Source organism: Scyliorhinus canicula, chromosome 1, assembly GCF_902713615.1.
Source record: "Scyliorhinus canicula chromosome 1, sScyCan1.1, whole genome shotgun sequence".
Taxonomy (NCBI): Eukaryota; Metazoa; Chordata; class Chondrichthyes; order Carcharhiniformes; family Scyliorhinidae; genus Scyliorhinus; species Scyliorhinus canicula.
In genome coordinates this window covers 209,881,220-209,901,273 of record NC_052146.1, presented here as the reverse complement: position 1 = coordinate 209,901,273, position 20,054 = coordinate 209,881,220, and the positions used below count along the sequence as shown (strand labels likewise).

Below are 20,054 nucleotides of genomic sequence, written 5' to 3'. Positions count from 1 at the left end.
TAACATCATCCAGAGGTTTCCTAGGGATCTTCAGGGAGGATTGGAGTGCTTGAATGAGTGTGGCACAGCCATGAAGAGGAGGTAGGACTGTTCTAAGGTGACATCCCACCCGTACTATCTTTTTGGGTCAAAGAGCAGGTGTTCTTTTGGAGAAACACGGGAAAGAAGTGTTGTATCCTGTTCGATTCAGATTACAGCAATGTTTTTCAAACTTTTTTCCCCCGGAACCCACTTTGACCGACCGGCTAACCTTCATAATATACCATTTTTGTTTACCTTTAATGTGCTAGGTGAGCCTGCTTGGTCCTCACGATCTCACTCCAATCAGGTTCACAGGAGGAGAGGACAATGCGCATATCAGGTGCAAAGTTCAGCCAGTTCCTTTGTACCATCTTCATCTTTGTGACAGAAAATCCAACTTCTCACATGTAGGTTGTTGTGAAGGGCAATAGCAACAAAATGCTTGTTTTATTCAGCACTGGATACTCATCTGAGACGCTACTGCAGAATGCTGACAGCCTCATGGCCCAGTGGTGTGTTCTTAATGTGCTGTCATAGGTGAGGTGCAGAAGTTCAGTCTCTTCATTTGGAGTCAGCTGTCAGTTAATAATTGACTCTAGGATCTCAAACTCAAAAGGATTTTTTACCCACCTCTTTCAAAATCTGAAACTTTTCTGGAAAGTGGTGACAAAAACTGTTGATCACCACAGCCAGATGTGACAGACTAAGGCTTGCCAGTCTATATTATGAACATTGTTTTCTTTGATGTGTCGTAGCAGTGTGAGGAACATATGATAGTTTTGGCTTTGTACTGTACTCACACTTGCCAAACGTTCAATGACTTTTGGAAAGCATCTATTTCTTCATGGTGCCAAAAGCAATCATCATCCTTCCCTGTTTGTGTCTCTGGCCCTCTCTTCCTTATTACAAAATGACCCATCTTCAGTTCTTCACAGTCCTGTTACTTGCTTGCTGGCAGCTACAAAATGAAGGAACCTCTCCTCCATGACATTGCGGCCAAAGCATGGACGTACAGGACACGTGATGTCAGTGTATGCCCCGGGCATGTAAATTGTTCTTTACCGCCGCTTCTGGTGGGAAGATTCCAGCATTTGCATTTATAGGCCGGTTGTGGCCGGCATTCTTAAAAGGCGGTTGCGGCCTTTGGGTGCTTCTCCTGAGATCCGGAACGCCGCGACCAACCGCTTGGCGACCCATGGGTTGTGCCCCCCCAGTTTTGAAAAACCCTGAGTTACAGATCCATGTGTTTCCTGGAAAACCAGCCAGAATATTTTGTACAAGACCTGCATTGCCAGGGGTAAAGTTGAAGCTGGGGAGGGGGTGTTCTCTGAGGAGCTGAACTTGCCAGCGTCATTAGGTCCAACACACTTAATTCACGGCACAAATCACCACAACCTCCAAAATAATTTGGGGGATTGTGATCTGGATCACGCGATGCGATTCCTGCCAGAGACCACACTTCGAAATTTTGGGGGGAAATTGCGCCCAATGTCTTTGAACACTGTAATACTTTGCAACATTATTGAATTCTGAAACTGGAGCCTCCTTCGATCATTCGAGCATTTTGTACATCTTGTGTTCAATTAGAAATGTTGCATCTTATTTCAGGTCTAAAAGAAACAACAGAGGCAATTGTAAAGAAGAAATTGGAGAGAGGTACCATACTGACGCCATGGGAACAGTATTTGGAGAAGAGAAAGGACAAGAAGCAACAGAAGAGCAAGAAAAAGAACAAAACTGAAGATCAGGAGGTAATTAGTCATTTATAACATTAAACTCTTATTTCTCCTTTATTGCAGAGAAAATGAGGCAAAGTTAGGATGTGATCCTTTATACAAACATGATAAATTTCTGTGAATAACAAATATTGGCTGGTCCCCAGACAATTCTGTTTACTTGGAAACCGCATACCATGCTTAAATAATCTCTTTTAATTTATAACTTGAATGACAATCGGGCCTGCAGTTTTTTTTCGGAGGGGAAAAAACGGCATTCTGCATGTTTCTAATTTTCGTGTGACTGCCAGGATAAACATCATTAAGCGTCTTCTGTGATTAAAGCAAAATAAACGTCTTCTTGATCCACCCAGAAATTTGGAAACTAACTTTGATCATTAAAATTTGTCAAGTTTCAGAATGTGCTAGCTTCATTTAACTGTTTGGACTTTTTTAGAGAAGAAGTAAATATTGAATTAGTGTCTGGCACTCATTTGATTCATGCTTCTAAACACGACTGTTGGTAGGATCTTTCCGCTAACTGGATTATGTGGATCGCAATGTGTTTCATGAAACTGTCCATTAACCCTGTGGAGATTTAAGCAACAAAATTCGTACCAACCAAAATTGTCTCAGCACAGCGATGGTCTTTTAGCCTCTGTACATTTCTGTGAGCTTCCTCTCGTAACCAGTTTGCAAACATGGAGGATGGGTGAAACGTTTTTTGCAAGTTAGAAAAATCAGTAAACAAATAGTTTACGCAAAGGGAGTAAATAGAGTCCATGTATTGGAAGTATAGTCTGGGCCTGATGGGAATTATGTAATAAACTGCAACTAAAACATCGGAAGAGGATAAACCAATGTATCAAATTCCTATTGAAGTTGTAAAATGAGAAATCCCTGAGTTTCCAGCTGAATTGCACTGGTAATTTCCATTTTATATGGATGTTGAAACTAAAGCACTGACAATCTGTTAAATTAATATTTTAAACTTTTGATGATTGTACAGCCAGCAAGTGGGGGGGGGGGGGGGGGGGGGGGGGGGCTTTGGCAACCTGATTAAAAGTTTCAATTTACACAGTTCTGAGAAGACAGCTTGGCAATTTGGCCGAATCGTGCGTATTGTACAGGATTGGAATTTTCTTTTTAAATCTTGCAGATGTGTGATTGAAAGTGGCCTCTTACGGAAGGTGCTGAGGGAATTTAGTTCTCCAAAGATCAAGGGGCACACTAGCATCATATGTGATCCAGATGCTTTGGATGATTTTGTGAAGGAAGTTGCCATAATAGGTGACCAAGCAAAATTGATTAGCCCCTTTGCTGGTTAATGTAACACTATTAAACAACTGGTCTATGAAAATGGAGAATGGTCAATTTGTAACAATTTTCATTCAGTTTTCTTCCCTATTATACAAGCCGTACTGAGAACATAACTCTGATGAGAAAATGCCATCCTGTACGTTACGTATTTATACTTGGCCATAAAAATGTCGATATTCAGTTTTACATATACACACATATAGTCAAACCACACATAGTATCTAATTGATAACCTTTATACACAGCCTCCCTCACAGGTACTAATTCTGGCCTTTTATTCAGTCAGGTTCAAGTCTCACATGGTTCATGTGTTCGAGAGTATAACTTTTAGTTTTAGGAATTAAAATTTTCAACTGTGGAAAATGGGGTAAATGCACTTAAAAGCACTAATCAGTGTACGGTTCTGGGAACATTAGGAAGGATGTGAAAACATTTGAGAGAGTTCACGAAAATGATTCCAGGGCTGAGGAACCTTAGGTGTGAAGACAGAAAGTTAGGATTGATATCCTTGGAGAAGGGAAGGTTGAGTGCAGATTTGGGAGAGGGACTCAAAATCATGAGCAGTCTGCTTAGAGTAGATAGGGAGAAACTGTTCCCACTTGTGAAAGGATCGAGAACCAGAGAGCACAGTTTAAAATAATTGGCAGAAGAAGCAGGAGCGATATGAGGGTAAACTTTTTCACATAGCGGATAGTAAAGGTCTGGAATGTGTTGCCTGAGAGTGAGGTGGAGGCAGGTTCATTGAGGCTTTCAGAAGGGAATTAGACTGTTACTTGAAAAGGAACAATGTGCAGGTTTACGGGAGAAGGCAGGAAAATGGTACCAAGTGAAGAGCTCATTTGAAGAGCCAGTGCAGACATGGTACGGGATTCTCTGACTCCCAGCTGCATGCTTCTCGGCGGTGCGCCATTCGCTGGCGGCAGGATTGTCTGTTCCTGCTGCTGTCAATGGGATTTCCCATTGTAACCAACTCCCCGCACTGCAGGGAAACCCATGGACAGCGGAACGCTGCCAGTGGGTTCATGTCAATGTTTATACTCTACACAGACCTGCCCTAATTACCTGCTCTCATCCTGCCCCCATATTCCTCTGTCCTCCAGCTCTCCTGCGCATACGTCAAGCTCTTATAGATGTAGCAAAGCTATCAGCATCAACTATTCCACATGGCAGCATTGTCCTGTTTCTCATCACGCAATATAAGCAAATTATTTCTTTGATCTATGAGTGGTATTTATTCCTCCTTTTTCTGGACTTCACAGTTTCCCCATATCCATGTTATTGAACTCAACTGTAATTTTAAAGACCTGAATTGGATCACCTCTTAAACTCTACACCCCCCCCCCCCCCCCCACCCACCTGTAAAAGAAAGCCTTCTCTCGCATCCCTGACAGCCACACACCCTCTTAATTCTGGTAACCTGTTTGTAAATCTTCAGTGCTTCGATATCCTTTTTGTAGTATGGAAACCAGAATTGTACACAGTGCTTGGTGTGATCCAACCAAATTTCTATAAAAATGTAACATTACCGTGTTGCTTTAGTTTTCTGAAATCAAACATTTTGCTGCAAAGCTCAGCAATTCAGGCAGCATATGTGGGAGGAAACTAGAGTTAATGGTTTCAGGCCATGAGATGCTTCACTCTAGAAATGAACCACAGTACTCTGCATGCTTTATGGCTGCATCAACCTACATTGTAACTTTTATCAACTCGTGCATCTTTATCCCAGATAACTTTGCTCCTCTACCTTCCAAGTAATTAGCAGCCTCTCTTTCCCCCCCACCCCCCTCACTAAATGAACTACCGTACATTTTTTTAAAACTTGCATTTAGATAGCGTTTTTCACGACCACCAAATGTCTCACCGCTAATAATCAATTAAGAACTTTTTGGGGTTAATGTTGCAATGTCAGATACTTCACTACATTGAATTTCTTTTGCCATTTAGTTGCCCTTTCTGAAAGCCTGTTTGTATCTTCCTGTATTTTAGTGCAGTCCTTTACATTATTAGCTGTGCACCCCCACCCCAATTTGGTATCATCTGTATATTTTGATGCAATATCCCTACAATTCCGGAGTCCAAATATACATATGCACACATGGACTTCCAGCCATTTCAAGAACCCTGCTTTGTTCAAGAACCCTCCCTTGACTCCTTTTTTAAAATTCTAACTTCTATAACGATCTTTCAATCCATTCTGCCACCTTGCCTTTGACTTGAGTCCATTATGTGACCCCTTTATTGAAAAGCTTCAGTGTCTTGATCAAGTACAGATGTCGTTTTACGTTGTGCTTTCTCCTTTTCTAACTTCTATTTTCAAAAATGACATTCTGGTCCGATCACTTCACTGTGAATGTTTTTCTACACCAAAGGTTCTACGTAAATGTAAGTAGGAGTTGTTATTTTGTGGAATGTGGTTTTGATGTTTATTGTGGTCACATTCCAAGCAAGGGAGTGAAGCATAGGGCATGAAAGGACTTTGCAGGCCAGTGGGACACAAAACTTTAAAATGAAAATCACTGGAGTTTGACAAGTCGGGGCTCATGTTTTATTTTGGTTTGGAAGCTATTAACTTCAAAACAAACTCCAGCAACTTGTTGGAAAAGTGAAATGGATCATAACATATTCTGTACAGCCACACGTTCAATTACAAACCATCTGCAGTAGAATGCTCCAGTCAATCCTCCCTTTCCTACTACCCCAAGTACACATTGTTCATAGGCTAACTACTGTATGCTAGCCCACCTCACTGCTTGGTCAAAATAAGAACTTTATTTTAACCTTTTTGTACTGATTAATAACTCATTTGTGGTCTGTACAGCCTGTGTGTTTGCATTACCAGTAACTAAGTTTTAAATATGTTGAAATCCCTCCTCAGTAGTCTATCAAAATCTTTGCACAAGTTTTTTCACCCATCAAACGCAGAGTGGTCTAAGCAATGTGGCTTGCAGAAGTAAAGACGGTCAATGCTGAAAATACTCTGGCACTGGTCTGTGGAGATAAAAACAGAGATAACACTTTCATCAGGACCATGACCACCCAACAAGCCTTGTGGCTGAGAATGAGGATCAGGTCCTCCCTACCTAATGACCCTGGCAAGGAGCCAGAGGTGTACCATTTACCGTACACACATCTTTGACAGCAAGGGCTACTCTGACGTTTCAGAATGAAGAATATTCTCGCCATGGAAATGTTTTGAGTCAGAAGAGTAGTTTGGTATCTGTCCACTGCTAGTGGTGAATCCATATCAATGTAGCCACTCCTTGATTTGTCGATGCACCCAGTATAGCATTTACATGAAACTACCTCTTAAGAACTCTTTAATAGCCTCTTTAATAGTGGGAGGGACAAGTAAAAATGATTTCAGTTGTTTCGGTTCTGCCTGTTTTTCAAAATGATTTCAACTGTTTTAATAGTGTGGTGTGGCTCCTTTTTACTATTTGGTAGCTGTTGGCACCTGTCTGAATTCAACCAAAGTGACATGGTTAACTTAACAGATAGTGGTTCTCTGATCAGTTCAATACTTTGTGCTGGGGACATGCTTGAAAATATGATGCGTTTAGGACCTTCTAATTTGGTATCTGCTTTTCTGAAATATGGGAAAGGAAGAGATGATTGAAATATTGAAGAATGTGATCTTCACATAACCGATTATACACAATTAAATCCTTGCTGCAACCTGTGTTATGCAATTGTCAGAATTAATGTGCATCTGGACAGTAAGATGTGACACATCCATTGTCGAGAATTTTTTAAAAATATAAATTTAGAGTACCCAATTCATTTTTTTTTCCAATTAAGCGGCAATTTAGCGTGGGCAATCCACATACCCTGCACATCTTTGGGTTGTGGGGGTGAGACCCACGCAGACACGTGGAGAATGTGCAAACTCCACACGGACAGTGACCTGGAGCCGGAATTGAACCCAGGTTCTCGGTGCCGTGAGGCAACAGTGCTAACCACTGCACCAACTTGCCACCTTAATGCCTAAAACTCTGTTCTGCGATGTCTGGCTTTATAAAATTTAGTGAGACGAAACTTAAGCCTTTTATTTTATTTTTAAATAGAAAGTTCACCTCCTTCTCCAAAAATGCTTCTCTATTTCATAGCTGCGGAAATTTAAGGAAAGGAGAGGTCCATTTTATGAGCAACCTTTTGATTTTTGCCAGACTATAGTTGGGTTGAATTATACTCTGGGCACAGTTTAGGTACTTGTGCATTGTCCATATTTATAGTATGTGGTGGCCTGCTATGATTGTGCTATCAACTAATGTTATGTAGATTTTAATATCTGTATATATTGACATTTTTGGCTGCTTGATGGTTTCAGATGTTAAAACAAGGCTAAACGTCATGACAACCGAGCTGCCAGATTGAATCCATATGGGAAGGGTAGTCTGCCGGCTGTCTGTCTCAATTATAGAGACACGCGAGTAGGGATATTGCAGTAGTGCGTCACTCCAACTTAAGTAATCAAAAAAGAGCAATTGTGGAATTTAAACATTTCGGTCTCTTTTGGAGTGTAATCTGTGAGCAACTATTTTACCAAATGTTGTGGAATATTTCGCAGTTGTGAATAGCTTGATAGATTTTTAAAATTGAATTGGCACACCGGGATTTTAAATAGGAAACTTTTTATGCTGCTCGATAATGTACATCTTCTGTTCATGCTTGAAGCAATCTCTTGAGAAATGTTTAATTGACAAATTGTAATTTTGATTAAATTCAGTATTTTTTCAACTTGGACCCTTCCGAAAGCCAACCAATTTAAATTTATTTTGTAATGCATTTTGACAGCATTGTGGATCATGTTGAAGTAAACTAACGTTACCTTGCCAAATATAACCATCCAAGGTAAACTGAAAGGGATAATCTCTGATATCATCTATCTAAATGAAGTAATGTGCTCCGAGAGAATATAGCTAAACTACAGAGAATTATGCATTGTGATGTCATCCAGCTTGGAGATTGGCATGTCAAGCAGATACAGGCCCCTGAATGTAACTATGCCAAAGCTATCACAAGAGTTGAACCTTCAGCAACTGGGGCATTTCATCCAGCACTCAATAATTTTGCTCATTAAGATGAGCAATGTTAGTAATGGAGAAAGCAATTCTCAGCATTTCAAGCTGCCAGTGTCAGCATTAAGCTCTACCAAGTCAGATGTAGCACAACCTGATGCAGAATAGACTTTGCTGCAACATTCTACTCCAAACTAATTCCACGCTTACTGCATCAGTGTGTCATTTTATTCTATTTCCAACCTCAGCCATCCTGTGGCCTCAGAGTGAGAATGAGGAACTGTTTTGTATTAAAACTGGATAGAGACTGTCCAAACTCATTTCTCTGTGTAGTGTATAAACAGAGGACTACTGCAGTCTGAGGGATTCTCAAAAAGCAAAATACTGCAGTTGCTGGAAATATTTGGCAAGTCTGGCAGCATCTGCGGAGAGAGGAACAATTATTGGGCTGGATTTTCATGGAGTCAGGAAGACATAGTAGGCATAGTGATTTGCTGCAGGGCATCCTGTGGATAGTACACACTACAATCATAGTGCGTCCATAGGGGAAAGAGTCAATGTTTAAGCCAGTCGATGGGGTGACGATCAAGCAGAATGGTTTTTCATTTTTCATTGCTGGATTTCACCCATTCAGCCAAGTTGAGAGTATCCCATCACACTTGTGAATCGTGAAGAGTCTAAAGATGTGCAGGTTAGGTGGATTGGTATGCTAAATTGCCCGTAGGTGGGATTATAGGAATAGGGTGGGGGATTGGGCCCAGGTAAAGTGTTCTTTTGTAGGATTGGTGCAGACCCAATGGGCTGAAAGGCCGCCTTCTGCATTGTAGGGATTCTATGACCCACTTGCTTCCCAGAATAGCCAGCCTCTGACTTGCTCTAAAAGCCACATTAGGCATTTATGAGCCGAAGCCTGGTTGCCCAGATTTTGCTGCTTGCAAGCGTCAACTGCTTCACTATTTGAGGAATGTGTTAATCACATTAGTCCATTTCACCCCTTGCCATTTTGATTATAACATATGTGCCCATTGACCCATTACACATGGAGATAGGACTTAATTCGAAATGTTAAACCTCCATTTCCCACTGTAAACTAGTCATCCTGAAGTGGTCGATGAATGAGGTCTGATTCAAATACACATGGTGCCACCAAAAGGATTAGCAAAAGATGCCTTCCAGGAAACCTGTCTGTGTTGGCTTATGTCACACCTCAATTTTAATAAAAAATTAAGTAGTGAGCATTTTATTAGAGCTAAATAAAATATGTACAATATGTGAACATATGTATTCGAATGCTGATCATAAACATTCAAGATTATTAGAGAGAATAATAAAGTTCACAGATGTGGCCCATTGGCAGTTCTACTGAGCTGAACAGTTTTCACATCAAACTTGTCAACTATTCTAATTAAGAATATTGAATTGTAGAATGCAACATTGGAGGGGGCGGAGGTGACCAAATCTGTGAGTTAGTTAAAGTGGATATCTATGCTTCGGATTCCATTGGCACCGTTGATATTTGGGCTAGTACGGGTTTTGTAATTGTGGAAGTCTGTCACCGTAATAAAATTAGCATTTTGTATATTTTAGTTAGAAACATACGTGATGACTCAGCGGGCTGGATTCTCCGTTTTTGAGGCTAAGTGCCGGTGCCAACGGAGAATCCATGGTGTTCCATGATGGTAAAATCGGCGCAAAACCCTCACCGATTCTGGTACCAGTGAGGGGCAAGCACCGACGCCGCTTGGAAAACGGGCTGACGAGCTACAGCTGCGCATGCCTACACCCGCACCGGAAAACGGTGGCGCCGGCCGTGCTGGATCGCATACCCGCCCACCCCGCCCCACAGTCCACCTCCTGGCCACCCTCCACCACTCCCCCCCAGCCCTAGCAGAAGCACCCCCCGGCCAGCAGTACGGATCTCGGCTGAGAGTGGCGGCGCTGGACACTGTCCGCAGCCGGCACGCCAGGCTCCCGACTGCTGGGACCACACATGGTCCGCACCGTCAGGAACTTGGCCCATTGGAGGCAGAGCATTGCAGGTGGGCTGCCTGATGACATGTCAGTGACTTTGCGACTCCGCACAGCCCGTGATGCCAATTTGGAGGGGGCGGAGAATCGCCAGCCGGTTTCAAACCGGCACCTGACCCGATTTTGGAGACAGGAGCCATTCTCCGCCTGATCGCCGTTCTCAATTTCGGCATCGGGCTGCAGAGAATCCCGATTTTGTGACCACGCTTGTCATTCTAAATCTGCAGTCTGGAAAATCAGCTTGGGCAGCTATCTGCTCTTTGCTTTTTCCGTTTCGGTCATATCGAATCCCACCATAACAGCTTCACTAAGTGATTTGTCTCTCCCCAACCACGTTTTGATCTGCTCCATCAATGGGAAGAAGAGTGATCTGATTTTGTCTGGGTGATGGTTTATGTTTTACATCGTGCACAAGAGTGACATCATATAATTGTACTTGGTTTTTGATGGAATATAATTTAGTAATTGTTGTTTTCATATTTCTACTCTGACTTCTGTGCAGGCTCAAAATGCTGAAGGACTGAGTGATGATGAGATTCCATCGGATGTAGATTTGAATGATTCTTTCTTCACAGAAGAACTGGGGCCACCAGGTAAACAGAAGAAAATATGCTTTTGTAGAACATGCATGATTACAATAACTCTACTCAGCCCAATTCCTGTATTCACTGTTAAAACCGAGTTTCCAAAATCAACTGAAAGGTATCAAAATAACGTTCAAACTAATATTTTAAACTCTGGGTGAGATTTTCCAACTGTTCCTGCCAGCGGGATCTTCCAGTCCTGTTGATGGTGGACCCCCCCGCCATGGATTTCTTGGCAGTGTGGAGTGAATTAACAGCAAATCCCATTGGCATCGGCAGAACGAGAACATCCTGGAGCCGGTCAACTGTGGGCTGCCTCCCACCGCCGAGAAACACGCGTGAGGGAGCCAAAGAATCCCACCCTATAATTGTAGCAGTATTTCTGATAAGCCCCGTCCTTACTTCAAATCCCTTTGAAAGCAAAAATATTATCTTAAATATTGTGGCATACCAGTTACTACTGCTTAGAAATCATTGTTTAGATATGAAGGCGGCAACTTTGGGATCCTCTGTTCCCGCCGGCAGCTCACTCCGCCTGCGGGTTTCCCTATGACAAATGGCGGGAGTAGAGAACCCCACCACCAGCGAATGGCATGCCGCCGAGAAACACGCGGCTGACGGACTGGAGAATACAGCCCATTATATTAAATCTTAATAGCAGTCTTAGTCTAAAACATGTCTGAAGATTTATGGTAGAAGCAACTCTAAATTATCTTATGTAAATTTTAGCATTACTGCTGTGAGACTGAACCTGTAGCTTCAAGGGAGAATATGCAGTTAATATATCTAGTACCTTCAAAGTTGGGTTACGGAATGAAAACATGGAATACGAATTATTCCATACAAATATTCATGTTCATCAGTCTCACGTGCTACAAAATTCTGTCCATATATATACAAAACCGTAGGCAGATTGGCTAAGTGGTGCGTTCCAAGAAGGTAGCACGGTGGCACAGTAGTTAGCGTAGTTGCTTCAAAGCTATAGGGACCCAGGTTCGATTCCCGGCTTGGGTCTCTGTCTGTGCGGAGTTTGCACGTTCTCCCCGTGTCTGCATGGGTTTCCTCCGTGTGCTCCGGTTTTCTCCCACAGTCCAGGTTAGGTGGATTGGCCATGATAAATTGCCCTTATTGTCAAAAGGGTTGGGTTGGGTGGGGTTGCGGGGATATGGTGGAGCTGTGGGCTTCGGTAGGGTGCTCTTTCCAGCGGCCGGTGCAGAACCAATGGGCCGAATGGCCTCCTGCACTGTAAATCTATGATTCTATGATATTGTAACTGACCATTGATTGTCTTATGTTTCCCCACTTAGCAATAATATTCACTGCATTTTGCAGTTTATTGTGTGAAGTGCTTTGAGCTATTTCGAAAATGCTATTTCTTTTCAAGCAAAGTTGTAACATTGAACAACTCACATTTTGTTATTTTTTTCCCTCTCACTTGTAGCAATGAAGCAAATGAAAAAGCACAAAAAGATCAACAAGTCAATGGATAAATCACTTACACCAGAGGAGGAAGGTGATTTAGAAAAGGAAAAGGTCAGAATATACTCCATATTGATAAAAATTGAAGACATTGTGTATATTGGCACAAATGAGGTGCCTCGCCTTTCAATGAGAAGCTAATTCCTGTTGTCGCTGCACTTTTTGTGGCCACACTTCAAATGTTTTTTGTTGGCTCTTGAAGCACCTTTGGACCTGAGATTGTAATGACATTGACCGGAATTCTCCAGCCGTTCGCTGGCGGTGGGATTCTCTGTTCCCGTCGGCAGCGTACCGCCGCCTGTGGGTTTCTCGGCGGCTTGGGGCGTCTTCAATGGGAAATCCCATTGACAGCGCCAGGAACACGGAATCCCACCGCTAGCGAATGGCGCACCACCTCCTGCCGCTGAGAAACACGCAGCCGAGAGACCGGACAATCCAGCCCACTATATATACATCCTGGTCCTCCTTTCCTTCCTGCCTGCCCGTCTCCTCTCTGCGCAAGCTGGGTGTCGAGAGCAAAATGTTGAAAATTAACAATTAAATTAACAATTTACGCTGGAAAAATCAATTTACATGCTGGCAAAGTCATGCTTTACTTTTTCATTTCCTTTTTTTTTTAACCTTTCTTTCAGTCCTCGAGTGGATTGTGGTGATTCTAGTGCCTCACTTTCCCCTACCCCAGGAGGAAACTGGTGATAATTTCCACATGACCTTTCTGAATCTTGAACTTGACAGTGGTTAGGATGTGTAGTAATGCAAACATCAGGACCAACAGGAGATAGGGGTATCATCTTGAGGCTGTTTACCTACATCTGGGCATTCTTTCTGAGCATCTGTACTTTTTTTTGTCTTAATTAGCAGGTTTACATATTTATGGTTAGTGATCTTACAACACAAAATTTTTCATTACCAGGCTAAAATGGCCTTGCTTATGATGGACGATGAAGAGGGAGACCGAAAACACTTCAATTATGACAAAATAGTGGAACATCAAAATCTTAGCAAGAAGAAAATGAAGAAATTAATTAAAAAGCAGGGACTCCTGGAAAAAGACAACTTCCAGGTAATCATTTTTCATTTAAGGCTTCATTGTTCTCAGATTACTTTATAGTCAAAACTGGGCAGACCCAAATATGGTGGGCGGGATTCTCCGTTTTGCAGGCGCCCGGGGGTTTCCTGACAGCATGGGGCAGCCCAACAATGGGAAGCCCCATTGACCGTCCAGCGTAAGGGAGAATCCCGCCGGTGGGCTGGGGCAGAAATGTGGCACGGTGGGGCAGAGAATCCAGCCCAGTATCTCCGTATACATGTTATATTTGTCAAAAATGTAAATGTCCTGCTGTGGATTGCTGATGAAATTCACATTGAAATAGATTAGCAAGACAACACAACACCTTAAATCTGACTCTGAAGTTTTAAAACATGTCAGTGAAGTTCCTGATTGCTGGTCTATAGCACCATTTTGCTGTGTTGCCAGTGATAGGGTGGATAAAGATCTCTTGGTACATAGGTGGGGAGATAGATGGGACCCAGGACTGGCCTGACGCACGGAGAATAAAGATCAGAGACTGGTTCCTGGCAAGGTGGTGGCATATTTCTGATGTAATTAGGGACTGTAATTACCGCTGTTTTTTTTAAAAAAATGTTTCTACTCTATCCACTCCCATTGGTCAGCCTCTACAACTTGATGAATTGACAACTTTGTCAATGAAATGTTTCAGGCAAATGAAGAAGCACAAAAATTACTCTGCGGTCACAGTGATCAACCATAGGCACAATTTTACCCAATCAAAGACAATTCTATGACAGTTCAAGTCCTCCCCCCCCCGGCATATTTTCAAACATATGATATAGTACAATTGATATGCCACGAGCCAGAATGGCTTATACATTATACTACAAGAAAATGCTTCAACAGCTGTCTGGAGACCTTGAAGGTACACAGCAGATTTGTTGGGTTTCTCTAGAGTAAATGCGGGAAAACGATTTCCTTGGTTGAGGGAATCCAGAACAAGAGCTCGTGTGCAGGTTCTGGGTCCGTTGAAATATTCAAGACTTGAACTATTAATTTTTGTTGGTAAAGGAATCAAAGGATTTGAAACAGAAGTGTTCTAAATCAATTTGAGTTACAGATCAGCCTGAATCAAACTGAATGGAATAAGCTCTGGGGATTAATGGCCTACTCCTGTTCCTATGTTCCTATTTCATTGGGTAGTCAAAGTAAGCCCAGAACAATCCTTTTCGGGACATGGCAACTAGCACAGTCTTAGTTATGAAGAGAGAACAGAGAAACTGGGGTTCCATTTATTAGAATCATAGAATCCCTGCAGTGCAGAAGGAGGCTATTCAGCCCATCGAGCCTGTACCAACCCCCGGAAAGAGCACCGTACTTAGCCCCATTCCCCCGCAACCCCACCTAAGCTTTGGACATTAAGGGGCAATGTTTTTAACCTGCACATCTTTGGATTGTGGAAGGAAATTGGAGCACACAGAGGAAACTCACGGGGACAGTATACAAACTCCACATGGACAATCACCCATGGTCGGAATCGAACACGGGTCCCTGGCACTGAGGCAGTAGTGCTAACCACTGTACCACGGTGCCGCCAATTAGAGCAACGGTTAAGAGGAGTGCCAGTAAAGTAAATTAGGAAAGAAATTACCATTGGTCAGTCAGTAAATGATTAGAGCGCAAATGTTCAATACTGTCACCAAAAGAACAATGGAAGAAATTAGAAGATACAAGTAGGCTTACATTAACACTGCAATGAAGTGACTTTGAAAATCCCTACACTACGGCACCCGTTCGGGTACACTGAGGGAGAATTCAAACTGTCCAATTCACCTAACAAGCACATCTTTCGGGAATTGTGGAAGGAAATACACGAATACACGCAGACATGGGGAGAGCGTGCAGACTCTAGTCAGCCAGTGACCCAAGCAGGGAATCGAACCCGGGTCCCTGGTGCTGTGAAGCAACAGTGCTAACCACTATGCTATTGTGCCATCCATATGGTAGAAACAGAAATTGTAATAGATTTAAGGGAGGAGTGAGTTATTGTTTGCAAAGTGAAAATTTAAAGGAGAGAATAGGACGATGCAGTGAATAACTTTTTTTTTTTTAATTTAGAGTACCCAACTAATTTTTTCAAATTAAGGGGCAATTTAGCGTGGCCAATCCACCTACCCTGCACATCTTTGGGTTCTGGGGGCAAGACCCACGCAAACACGGGGAGAATGTGCAAACTCCACACGGACAGTGACCCAGAGCCGGGCTAACCCACTGCGCCACCATGCTGCCCATGAAAAACTCTTTCAACGAAGCAGCGAAGGCACAATGAGCTGTAATGAATGAAAAAGAGAAAGGAGAAAATGGGCTTTTCATTAAATGTTTTCCCATTCTGATAATTTGACGTGGAAAAATTGCATGAAAGAATTTTCAAACAACACAATCCTGTTACTGTGACAATCACATGGGTTGCCTAAATTTTAAGCATTGAGCATTTTTAAAAACTGGACAGCTGGAACAGAGGTTTAAGATATTGGGTGGGATTTGCCGGCCAGCCGCCACGTGCTTTGCGGCAAAGGAGCCGGCCCGGCTGTGGGATCTACCAACTCTTGTTGTCAACGGGATTTCCCGGTGACAGCACCCCACATCGCTGGGAAACCCATGCGTCAACATAGGACTGGAATTTCCCGCCAGGGTGAACATCCGGTAAATCCCGTCCATTATGTTTGACAATATTTTTTTTGTTACAGGTGGATGTTGCTGACCCCAGGTTTCAAGCCATATACACTTCACACCTCTTTAACCTGGACCCATCAGATCCCAGTTTTAAGAAGACTCATGCCACGCAGTCAATCCTGGAAGAAAAGTCAAGGCAAAGACGAGAGCAGCAGAAACAGGCAGCATCACTCAAAAAGAATGAAAGTGAGGTTACTGGAGAAGCGACAACGACAACCTTGAAGAAACCTGTAGATCACACACTTTCTTTGCTCGTAAAATCAGTGAAAGCAAAAACTGAACAATTTCAGGCTCGAAAAAAACCAAAAACCGTGTAATAATGTAAAAAAAAAAGAAAATTCATTTTAATTTTTGCAAGTTTTGATTGCTGACGATGTACACATACATCACTGGAAATAGGTTTACAAAAAAAAAATTTGAGATCATTTTAAATACTTCTCTCCCAGGTTCAATGTACCTTCAAGACTAATATCACTGATAACGAGAATGTATTTTTATCAATCATAATGTAAATGTTACCACAGCCCCAGAGGACCACAGGCTGACTAGTAGTGATTTAACCTGAGGATCACCATCACCACACGAGGGGCAAGATTGAGAAGGCAAAGTCTTCATGAATAACTTCAGCTGGTGCGGGAGTTGAACCTGCGCTGTTGACCTGACTCCAGATCACAAACCAAACACCTGAGTTAAACCAATCCCCCCTTTTTTAACCAGTAGTTGTATTCGAATTAAATTATTCTGCCCACTGCTGGAACCCAAAACTTCAAAGAGTTGTGTGCACCAGTTCTCTTTTATTGTTCATTCTTACAAGTACATTGATCATGCTAATCTAAGGTGCATTTCTTTCATATCATCACTTGGCATCACGAAAAAAGGTGTTTTCTATTAGGAAAGGCTTTCATATGAAAACAAATAGGAAAATGAAGCTGAAGATCAAATATTGGAGGTTACATTTGTAACAACTTTAAATTTGTAATGAGGAAAAATATGAACTTTTTTTATACCCTCTCTTTTCATGTATTATGTTCAGATTTGCAAACAAAAATTCCGAGTTCAGATGAAACACTGCTGGAATCCGAATAGAAATTCTGCATTGTCCAAAACTGTACTCAAAAACGTAAGCAACTTAAATTTAAAGAAACAGGAACTTTGGATAATACAACTAACATATGAAAATGTTATTCTATGTTTGGATATATTCAGGGATCTGCATTCCTTCGGAATTTGATGTAACATTAAAGTTTTTGAAAGGACAAAAGATACACTTGCATTTATGTAGCACTTTACACAGCCACCAGATGTCTTGAAGCATTTTACAACTGTGTCTGCACTTAGTTCGCTGATTGTGATGTGTGAAACACGGTAGCCGATTTGCACACACCAAACTCTCACAAATGGCAATGTGATAATGACCAGACAGCCAGGGAGAACTTCCCTCTTGTTCTTTGAAACAGTGCCATAAGATCTTATACATCCATCAGGCCTCAGTGTAACATATTATCTGAAAGATAGCACTCCCTTAGTGCTTGCTTGGTAGTACAAAACTTACTGATGAAAAGAGATGTTACCAAAGCTTTTCGTCTTGCACTCAGGACAAATGCAAGAATGCCAAATTTCAAACAATTACAATTTATACTATAGGAGAAATGGGTGCCGTTTGGTTGGCAAGTTGACTCTGGCTGAGGCATTGCCATGGAGAAACCAACGGGGAACGATAGGATCCCCAAGCTCCAAATACTTCAAAAGCAGCACAAAGCTTGAGCATATTTCTTTTGTTTGCAGAGAATGGGTCTCTGCAAACTAACGTATGTCACTTCCAGAAGCATAAACGTGTTTTTTTGATTGTTTGTAATAGGCCGAAACTGTACACCATGCTTGCAAAACCCAAAATAAAATGTCTGGTGTTAGATGTGATTCTGTGATTGGGCAGCACTTGATGAACAAACCCAAGTGCACTAATAGCTATGCTAACAATCTATTTTAAGTAATCAGTTGAGCTCATAATATGGCTCATGGTGGGGATAATGGGCATAATTTTCCCCAAACATTCCGAAGTGTGGTCTCTGGCATGAAACTAGTACGATTCCTGTCTGGTGGATCACCAGATCGCAATCCAAACAATCTTAGAAATCCTTTTGGAGCCAGGGGTGGTTCATGCCAACCGACCAGAAGAAACTGGAAATGCCAGATGCTCAGAGAGGGGGGTGCCATTTTTAAACCCCCCCCCCCCCCATCTCAGAATAACACATCCCAAGAAACACCTCTGACCTGAGCCCCTCAAACCCAAAATGTCTGACCCCCACCTCCCCCAAAGGACAGCACTCTGGATGCAAGTGTAGAGAGGCTACTCGCACCCCTGGTGCCTGGTCCCTCTTTTTAGGGAGCAGTAGTGATTCTCGCCTGCCGAACTTCTGGGGAGGGGGCAGTGGGAGAATCTTGCCAATGAGATTGAACTGGATGCTAATGAGTTCTGATGGGGGAGCGGGCTGGGTTTAACGCCCGATGAGAATCCCATTTTGGACCCAAATGGATTTGAGGCTTGGGCTAACGAACCTGGAGAATCGCCCTCAATGTTTTTAGCACTACCACTGTGGTAAGTGGGATAGGCTTCGAATAGATCTAGCAACTCAATACTGGGCATCCATGCGTTGTGACTTCTGGGTGAGTGTGCTGAACACTCAATTTGGCTCTGTTTCTGTTCTAAGCTCTGGAGTCGCCAGGTGTTGTTAAGACACCGCCACAAGCTTCAAGGTGAAGTTCAAAGCAATAAAACCGTACACCAATTAGTAAGTCCAAACAACTGAGTTTATTATAATACAATTATAATAACTACCCATACACAAGCTAAAAGGATTAAACTTATTCCTACCACTAAATAACTAATACTTATCTCGAAGGAACTGCTGGGTCAGGGCTCTTGCTCTGCTCTGGTCTGCAGACTTCAGGTTGGTATCAATTAAAAAGGGAGTCAGGAGTGCCTATCTCTGGTAGCGATCGTTGGGAGGCACTTACTTGTTGGTGGCTGCTGTCCGAAGGCTGGATCAGGAGACTGAACCATGTGTGGGACCTGCCTTTTATAGGTCCCAGGGGATCCGCGCCCCTTTGGGCAGACTCCCTTACCTGCTTGGAATCGATTGGGTCTCTTCCCAATCGATATGTTTGAACCTCCCCCCCCCCCCCCCCCCCCCCCCCCCCAAATCATGGGGCAGTTCCTCGGTCGCTGGGGCGGTTCTTGGGACTTATTGTTTTGAGCTTCTCTGGTGCCAAAGGGTCTGGCCTTCCATTGAATGTATCGATCTGTGTTTAACTTGTTTCCATTGTATCTGGGGATCGCCCGGTATCGCCTCATTAGTATGTTAACTGGTTTCTTTTCACAGTGCTGTCTGGTTTCTGCAACAGTCAAAACTGGTTTCAGCAGTCGTCCCAATATACAATCGCTTTGCAAGCTGCTTGCTTTACAACATGTCCATTTTCCCTGCATTCCTTGTAATCTTCCATTTTGCGTTGGGCAGTTGCCACCCCAGTGGCTACACTCCCTCCTTGTGATCCTCATGAGAAATCATGAAGGATTATCCAAGTTCGGTGTCTTTGTGTTCCCTGACCTCGGCGAGTTCCATGGCTTCTATTCTTTCCTCAACTATGGCAAAAAAAATTTTAACTAACATTTTCTGATTGGCACTATGTCAAAGGGGACATGCATTACCAATTTGAATCGGGAACCTCTAACTATCGCAATAAACTATTCTCATCTCACATTTAAAACATCCTATAACATTCTAAACCCTTATTCATACAACAGTATCTTTACATTTTGTTTTCTGACTCGGCAGTCGAGCGCAGAACATTATAATACATCCGCAATAATCTTTATTTACAGATCGTATTAAATTAAATCCTTTGTTACACATCAAGGGGTTGGGGGGATTGGTGGAATCCGAAAATAGGGGATTGTACTCTGTAAATGGTTGAGGCGCAAGAGCGGGAGGCTCTCCTTCTCCATTTTCTTAACCGGAGGGTCTGCACTATGATGCAGAGAACTGCAATCACCAAAAGTGATTCAATGACGTACGAAAGTGAGTACCAGTTCATGAATTTTGTGCACCAGGTCTGGTCCTTGCTGTTCATTACTGGGCTTTGAGAA

General features: G+C 42.6%; 1 protein-coding gene across 2 annotated transcripts in view; it reads left to right on the top strand.

The window, feature by feature from the left end:
* esf1 (ESF1, nucleolar pre-rRNA processing protein, homolog (S. cerevisiae)) overlaps nucleotides 1-17,171 on the top strand; it is an 86,830-nt gene extending 69,659 nt beyond the window's left edge. For both annotated transcript variants that reach the window (XM_038806881.1, XM_038806879.1), the window contains exons 11-15: nucleotides 1,630-1,772; nucleotides 10,605-10,695; nucleotides 12,128-12,219; nucleotides 13,079-13,228; nucleotides 15,925-17,171. In XM_038806881.1, coding sequence (XP_038662809.1) covers nucleotides 1,630-1,772; nucleotides 10,605-10,695; nucleotides 12,128-12,219; nucleotides 13,079-13,228; nucleotides 15,925-16,227 — 779 coding nt within the window. In that variant the 3' untranslated portion in view covers nucleotides 16,228-17,171. The remainder of the gene's footprint in view (nucleotides 1-1,629; nucleotides 1,773-10,604; nucleotides 10,696-12,127; nucleotides 12,220-13,078; nucleotides 13,229-15,924) is intronic.
* Nucleotides 17,172-20,054: the final 2,883 nt, after the last annotated feature.